At 34.8% G+C, this 8581-nt stretch overlaps 1 protein-coding gene across 1 annotated transcript; it reads left to right on the top strand.

Annotated features, from left to right (window-relative positions):
* Window positions 1-4046: 4046 nt before the first annotated feature.
* LOC131063159 (NDR1/HIN1-like protein 3) lies at window positions 4047-5313 on the top strand. Its single transcript, XM_057996935.2, has one exon. It carries the CDS (start codon window positions 4315-4317, stop codon window positions 5017-5019), a length of 705 nt encoding a protein of 234 aa, XP_057852918.2. The 5' UTR covers window positions 4047-4314; the 3' UTR covers window positions 5020-5313.
* The last annotated feature ends 3268 nt before the right edge of the window (window positions 5314-8581 follow it).

Raw genomic sequence — 8581 nt, 5'->3', positions numbered from 1 at the left:
CCAACTCAATAGTGCATAAATATATGAATAACAACAAATGAATAACTAACATAGAATCATAGCAATGTGAGAACTACTTAGAATCATACCAATCCCTTGAGGAGAGGTACATGCTAATTATTAGTCAGTGATTCTATATTGTCCTCCAACATGATCAATTTGGTAGAGCTTTGTTGTACCATAGAGATTGTATATCCAAATTTATAGTCACACACAAATGAACCTAGGTAGTGGAATGATTGATCCCAAAGTACGGAGTGAATGCATTGTGATAAGTGAGAGTGTAGAGTGATAAAGGAGAAAAAAATAATTAATTTGTGCAAAAGAGTACAATCAAATGAAATATGAATGGATAGAGACTTGGGCATGAGATAAACCTAGTATAAGAGTGTGCTACTTGTTAATATGTAATCGCATTAAAGACATTCCATCAAAATGGACCCAAAGCTAAACAAGAATTAGCATGAGTACGCTAAATTTACTATTACAAATAATAGTAATGATCATCTACTTAAAAGAAAAATATACAATCACCACACTCCAATGCCAAAATATTTAGTAAGCCTAGTCTATAATACGTTCTATCTCTTTTTCTCATCACAATACAAAACATTGATTTTGGAAACTAGCAAAATTAATTCCAAAATTATTTACATAGACATGGAAAATACCTACAAAAGTATCCGTTCAAGTTAAAACCAATGATCCCATATCAATGAAATAAAACCAAATTTTTTTTTAATAATATCTACAAGAAAAATCATGTAAGACCGACAAATTTTAATAAATTACTTGAAAACCTTCAATAAGTTACTTGAGAACCTTTAAAAAGTTGCTTAAGAATATTTTAAAGACTTGCTTTAATACTATCTACGAGACCAAACAATCTATAAGACCGCAAATTGCTTGAAAACCTTTAATAAATTAGTGAGAACCTTTAAAATTTACTTGAGAACATTTGCAGGCCCTTTTTAACACGCAGGTTTCTCAATCTCTCAAACAAAGCAGATGCACCTCTTTACCATCCCAAGCTAACTCTGCATCTTTGCTCTTACTCATTCCTTGGGTTGTTTTTATTCCTTTGGCTTTGTTGATTTGTCATTGCCACCTATAATACTTAGATCAGATTTCATCACCGACGACATGATTTTCTATCAATAAGTCTACATTTGGCTGCTTTGTCTTTTTTAATTTTTTATTCCTATCTTCTCTAAAGTCAATAGAACCACTTCCGTCACTTGCTGAAATGAGATATTATTCTCCACGTGTATATTTTCTTCCTTTGGCTTTGTCGATTTGTCATTGCCACCTATAATACTTAGATCAGATGTATGTGGGTCCCTCACATCATCATTGTTTTTCCTCGATGCCTTAGAATTTAGTGACTTATCGCCCTTTTTTCTCCCCTCATTAGAACTTCTTCCAACTGTTTCTTAATGACTCACGAGCCAATTATTTCTTCTTTAGTTTATCTTTTTCTTTAGTCTATCTCTTTTATGTAATAATTAAATTAATAAAAGCCCAAATCCGTTTCTAACATTCATTATTATAAATTGAGATATACATGTTAACATTTATTATTATAATTCTAGATATGCATGTAAAGGAGGAGTAGAAAAGCTCGCAGTATATGTCAATTCTTTAATGGAGGGAATAACGAGCATATAAAATTTTTAATATATTGTGCATTCATTATGTATATCAAATCTCTGATTTCTATTTTCTTTATACAGTGCACTATTTTTTGAGTTGCTTCTTGCTTCATATTGGCATGATCCATTCTTACGTAGATGCCCTTTCATCAAAACATCTAAAATCTTTTTAATTGATTACCCCGTATTGGCATGATTCAATTTCATGCAATACACCTTCGCCCAAAGCTAGAAATTCCCTAGAATCAATTGCCTCCAAATGGCATTTTTACCTTCATGAGCTACATAATTTACCTTGCAATTTCCATTTATTTGTTCTGAATGGGATTCAAATGTCTCCTCATTTAGGCTTTGTTCTTTACTCAGAAGTACCTATTCATATGCAACAACTATTTGATTCTGATGTCCATCTTTAACTATCTCCTCTTGGAATTGTTCTTTGCTAGGACATAAATATTGCTCTGAATTTACTATTTCCTTGTTTTGAAAATTTTCGTCAATATGACTTTCACATTCTATGTGATCTAAAATTTCAAAATCCTTAGAATCAAGTGCATTATATTCGTATCGTTGACCATTGTGAACTTCATTTATCTTGCAATTTTTGAGCTCCTCCAACTTAGTCATCTCTTGAAGGTAGTTGTCTACATTATATATTCTAACTTCTCCTCTTTTGGGCATTGTTCTTTACATGGAAGCACCTTTTCATTTGCATTAACTACAAAATTTCACTCTCCATCATGATGGATGCATACATTGTGTGTTGTACATTTGATTTCCTTGACCGTTTCATGCTCGATTTGCTCTTTGATTTGACCTAAATTTTCCTTTAATTCTTGAATTTTCCCATTTTGGCCTTTTTCATCCCAATAGTTAGCACCTTCCTTGTAGTCTAAACTTTCAAAATCCCTAGAATTGATAGTTTCATATTGGCTTTTTTCACCACTATTAGCTAAAACTACCACACAATTTTCCATCTCTTCCTCTGAATTAGTCCTTTCTTGTAGGCACAACTCTATATTGGATTCAAAATTCTCCTCATGCAGACATTGTTCTTTGCACAAAATCAGTTCTTCATCTGCAACAACTATATCATTTTTGTGTCCATCTTGATATTACTTTGAATCTGCTAATTCTCTATGCTTGTCTATTTCATCATGGTGGCTAGTAGTGTGCAAATACTTAGATTCAACTGTCTCATCATTATATTGTTCACCTTTAGGAGCTACATCTACTTTGCTATCTTCAACTCCTCAGACTCATACCTTTCTCTCAGACACAGACCGAAGGTGGCTCAAATTATATTAAACTGGAATTGATGATGAAGGCATTCATTAGCATTCCATTTAAACTTGATAAGACCATTGTCCATTGTATATTCATTCAGACCAGCTAATGTACCAACAAATTTCTTCATAGATTAGCAGGGTATTAGACCTAGATGCATTTCCCTATATGATGCATAGGTACTACTTGTTATCTCAGTTGTAACAAAATGAGTTGTTTCTTCAAGACTAGAGTGTAGGACACTTCATTTTAGAAGAAGATTTTCATGAACCAAAGCAATAATGTTCACGACTAGACTTACGAAACCATTGTTAGGAACACCAGTCAAAAAAGATGTTATAGGGATGATTTTGAATACTTTTGCTTTTGGATTGGTGGGCACTATAAGAAGCCATCAACAATGTGACTACAAAGATACCAATCCTCCTCTCTTAGAGCATATTACTATTAATTCCCGAAAGAAAGAAAGAAAAGTCAGGTCAATTGAAACTTAAACAAACAATGAACAAAAGATTATAGCTTTATACAAACAATGAACAATTTTAACAAAAAAACAAAACACGTGTATAAATCCAAATGTTAATATAATACATTATGTAATGTTAAAAAAAAGTCAGGGTAATTGAAACTTAAACAAAACAATTCAATAACATTGTAATCAAAGCTACAAAAGAAACAAAAAGACAAACATATACAACCTTCATTCATGATGTTTATAGTTCAAAAGATTATAACTTTATACTAACAATAAACAAATTTCAACAAAAAATAAATACATGTGTATAAACTTAAATATTAATATTATGTAATATTAAATTTCATTTATGTCTTCTCCTATTTACCTATCGGCTTATCCCTTGCACCTATGACAACAAGTGCTAATAATAAACTATTTGAGAACCTTTTAAAGGTTGCTTTAGAACGTTCTCGAAGTTGGGTTCATAAGGTACCTTTATGCTTTACCTTAAGCCCTAAGAAAGACCTTTAGTACCTTACCCACCTTCCAATTAAAAAAATGCCCTACAAAGTGATTAAGAGGCCTTCCAAGCAAGTCTAGAATCTACTAGACACCGTATCACTTGTAAAAAAGAAGTTTCGTTTCAACGGTAACAAGAAATAGAGACGGAATAGAGAAGAAAAACAAACACCAAAAAAACGCGGACCGTGTGACCGGTGAAAAGATTATTCGTGGCAGGGTGAAAATTCGTAGAATTTTCTGGCACAGAACCTTTTAAAGCACATATACTCTGGGCAAAGAATACAATCTTCCTTCGGAGTTGCAGACAAAGTTTTAAGTCTTTATAATACTTTTCTACTCGGTGTTGCAGACAAAGCTTTAAGTTTTTTTAGCAGTACTGTTTTCTGGGTTTATAAGATGGCAGCACAGCAGAATAAGCCCGCTACAGGGTACCCTGCACCAGGACAGCCGAGCTACGCCATGGGACCAGGCGCTTACAACTCAGGCTATGCGCAGCCCTACCCGGCTTACCAGGCCCGCCCCCCCGGGCCTTACAGCAGGCACAATTTCATGTTTCGCCGCATTTTGGCCTTGATCATAACCCTGGCAGTCTTGGCGGGCATAGCTATTCTCATTACCTGGCTCGTCCTTCGCCCGCACAGGCCCAAGTTTTATGTCGAGAATGCCACTGTCTCGAAGCTCAATCTGAATGCGGATCACCTGAACAGCACCATGACATTCAACATCACATCTAGGAATTCCAACAAGAAAATCGGGATTTATTATGATGCCATTTATGCTAAGGGGTTTTATGACCGCCATATGATTGGGTACAACCAGCTGGAGGAGTTTTATCAGGGGCATAAGAGTACTAAGGCTATTTTGTGCTCTTTGAGTTCCAATGACTTGCTCTTGGAAGGCAAGGCATCGAACGATTTGACGCAGGATTTGGCCAGGAAGAGCGTTGACATGACTGTAAGGTTGGACGCATGGATTCGATTCAAGGTCGGCGATTGGACTACCAGGCATTATACAATGATTGTATACTGCGATATCACGATTGATTGGAATGGCTCTTCTGGCCACTTGGCTCGCCCTAAAAGGTGTGATGTAGATATATGATTTCAATCTTAGGGTTTGGGTTGATATGTAGTGGGGTTATTGAGATTTCTTTGTTTCTTTTTTATTCTGACATGGGTTAGGGGTTGGGTTTTTACTTTGTGCATATGGTGAAACTTTGTAAATGCTATATACGCAGAATCTGTAGGGTCTGTAATATTTTATTTCTCGTTTGCCCCCGGCACTTTTTTTGGGGGTAATACGGCAAAGAGTTTCTACATATTTGGAAATGAAGATATGGCTAGGGTTTGTAATATTCAGTTTAAATGGAAATATGATTAGGGCTTGTATTATTCATTTTAAGTGGAGATATGATTAGGGTTTGTGGTATTCAGCTTAAAAGAAACTATAGTTAGGATCTGTAGAAGTGAATTTATTTGTGCCGTTGGCCTTTCCTGTGTAATTTGCCGTAGAATTGTTGCGTTTATCTGGAATTGAATGGAGCACAGCTGCTTTTATCACTTTTGAGAAACTTTTTTCTGCTGGAAGACCAATCCGAGGACGCGACTTCAAAGATGTGCAAAATGGAAAATAATATGGTATTATACTGGGCTAAGAAGTATTGTCTCGGTTGGGTATGCCAGAAGAGCTATCTGCACTCTGATTTTAAAGAGTGGCAACTATACTTAGGTGTTAGAGCATACCAGCATGCCAATGAGAGGACGAAGGAAAGCGTGAATCCTAGCTAGACTGGGGAAAATAACATGGTGCCAAAGCCTAGTTAACACTAATAACACTATATTAGCATATTAGCCATGTTGCAGTCCAAATTATGGATTGATCTTTCAAGCATTTAGATAGCTAGACTAATGGTGACGTTGTCTTCATATTTGCCAGCCAATCTGGTTATATTATTCCAGAGGCACCACCATTCTGAATCTCAATCATGAGAATTGAACACTTGAACACTGCTAACTACATGTATTTTCTGATTTTAAAACGATGCCTAAATGTTTAAAGATAGGAAATTTTGAGATTTTTTAAAAATTTGGTGCTAACCTATACTTGTCAGTTGTTACAGCCAGTTCCAACAGCTGTTTTGTTCAATCCCATCATGATGTTCCCTATGATGGAGATGCTACCTCATTTTAATGAAATGGCTAACTGTTTATGATTGTTTTTTTACTGATTGAAGAACCTTAAGTTGTATATGGATATCAAGATAATTGGTCGTATTGCCTGCATATTGGATTCCGATTTAATGTAAACACAAGAAGCCTGAATCCCAACCGTAATAGAAAAGAAAATGAGAATGAAAATATGATGTCAAATAAATTAGAAGCCTGTGTCTTCTTTCCTTCAAATTTTTGAAGGCTATTAGTATTATAGTATAATAGGGGAGATGCGAATGAGGAGATAGCAAATTTGATGCTCGATCCTCTCCCACTTGTGGCTGAGTTGTCTACCCATTGCTACGGGTCAGAAAATCAGCTTATTCCTCATACACTCCTGCCACTGCACATTTTCCAAGGTTTTCCATTCGTCTCGCGCACACAACAATCTTATGGAATATTTCCAGCAGCAAGCTATTACACAACAATCTTATGGAATATTTCCAGCAGCAAGCTATTACACAACAATCTTATGGAATATTTCCAGCAGCAAGCTATTTATTTTATATTTTTGTTTTTCAAAATAAAATTGAATATATCTATATATTGTTTTTAATTTGTTTTTCTAACATTTGAAAATATTTAAAATAATTTCTTTATAATATATTTATTATTTAATATACAAAATTCAACATTATATTAATAATAATATTTTTTATATTAATATATTATATATTAAATAAATTTAATATATAATAATATTTGAATTAAATTTTGAAACAAATATATAATTACGTTTTTCAATTTATTATAATTATTTTTTATGAATTTATTATTATATTTAAATTTTTTTTTTATAAATTTGATTTTTTTTACAAATTTTTTTTCCCTTGCCAACGTCATCCAGATTTTATTGTTGTTGAACACAAATGTGAACGTGAACTTTCTGACATTGATATATGGTATCAAGATTTTTATAAGTTACACTGCAAGCGAATTATGGCAGCTGAATTCATGAGAGAAAAATATTGTATCATATCCCAAACTGGCAAGTTTTGCCATGGGCACAATCTATATATTCTTGAATCTGTAGATCTCCAACAGCTTTCCGTGATTTTGCATTCCATATTCTATTTCCACTGAATGGGATGATGTCAATTGCTGGTAAATCCCCAAAAATTGTTAATGTTTTAGCAACACAGAAATCTGAAACAAAATACATAGAATTTATCCTGGGAAAACCCTCCACCTGAGGGTGCAAAACCCAGCCCACTCAAAAATGAACTTTATTATATCTCTGAAAATGAATACAACTGATGATAGTTTCAGATTACTATCAATCACAATAAGATAAGTTTGATTCTCCACAAATCAATCTTGACAATGAAGTCAAAATGATACATCTCAAAAATCTCAAAAGACTCATCTCATAAGTCTGAAAACTATGAACACACAAAACATATAATATAACTGATCTGCCAGACTACACATGCACAATATTCTCAACTTGCTATAGACAAACGAGAGAAGACAGTAATATATGTCTATCCATCTGCCGAAGAAGAAGAGCAATGAATATAAAGAATCGGAATTGCAAGTGAAGAGACACCATGAAGGAAGAAGAAAAGACACCAACAGTCCCATCTTCACCGCCAGCCACATAGACATGAAGAGTCACCGGCAGAGAAGTGAAGAGGCTCCATGGTGGAGAGGTAGAGTCATCGACAGGAAAGTGAAGAGACTCTACGGTGGAGAGGAGGAGTTAGATATTATCTTAGATCTCTATCGCAGCTATAAATCTTCAACACTCCCTCTTAGCAAGAGATCTTCTAAATGTCACCACATGACAAGTACACATAGCTGCAACCAAAAGAATGTCAACAAAAAAAAATCTCATCATAGATTTTCTCAAATAAAAAATGTTATCTCAGCATAACAATATTTACCATAGTTACTCCTAGAGGGTGAATCAGAAAAACAGAAAATAAAGTCATGAAGTCACACATGACTTCCACCATAGCTACTCCCAAAGGGTGGAACAAGGGATTTCACCTCGAGCTTCTCTTGCAGAGAAGAACTCGTTAACCAAGGGATTTCACCTCGAACTTCTCTTGCAGAGAAGAACTCATTAACAAGGGATTTCACCTCGAACTTCTCTCGTAGAGAAGAACTTATTAACAAGGGATTTCACTTCAAACTTCTCTCGCAGAGAAGAACTCATTAACAAGGGCTTTCACCTCGAACTTTACCCTCACAGAGAAGAACTCATTAGCAAGGGCTTTTGCCTCAAATTTCTCCAACACAGAGAAAAATGCATTAACCAAATTTTCACAATGACGTGGCTCCCTCTGAAGTTGAAATGTCAGGCTCTCTCTGAAACTGAAATGACAAGCTACCTCTGAAGCTGAAATGTAAGGCTTCCACAAGCTCCCTCTGAAGCTGAAATCAATCTTTTGACCTCTTCGTCCAAAGTTACTTCCGACGATATTTCAGACTCCCTTTGAAGCACAAGA

Source organism: Cryptomeria japonica, chromosome 11 (genome assembly GCF_030272615.1).
Source record: "Cryptomeria japonica chromosome 11, Sugi_1.0, whole genome shotgun sequence".
Classification (NCBI taxonomy): Eukaryota; Viridiplantae; Streptophyta; class Pinopsida; order Cupressales; family Cupressaceae; genus Cryptomeria; species Cryptomeria japonica.
Note: the sequence above shows the minus strand (reverse complement) of the source record. Positions and strands in the feature narration are given on the sequence as shown.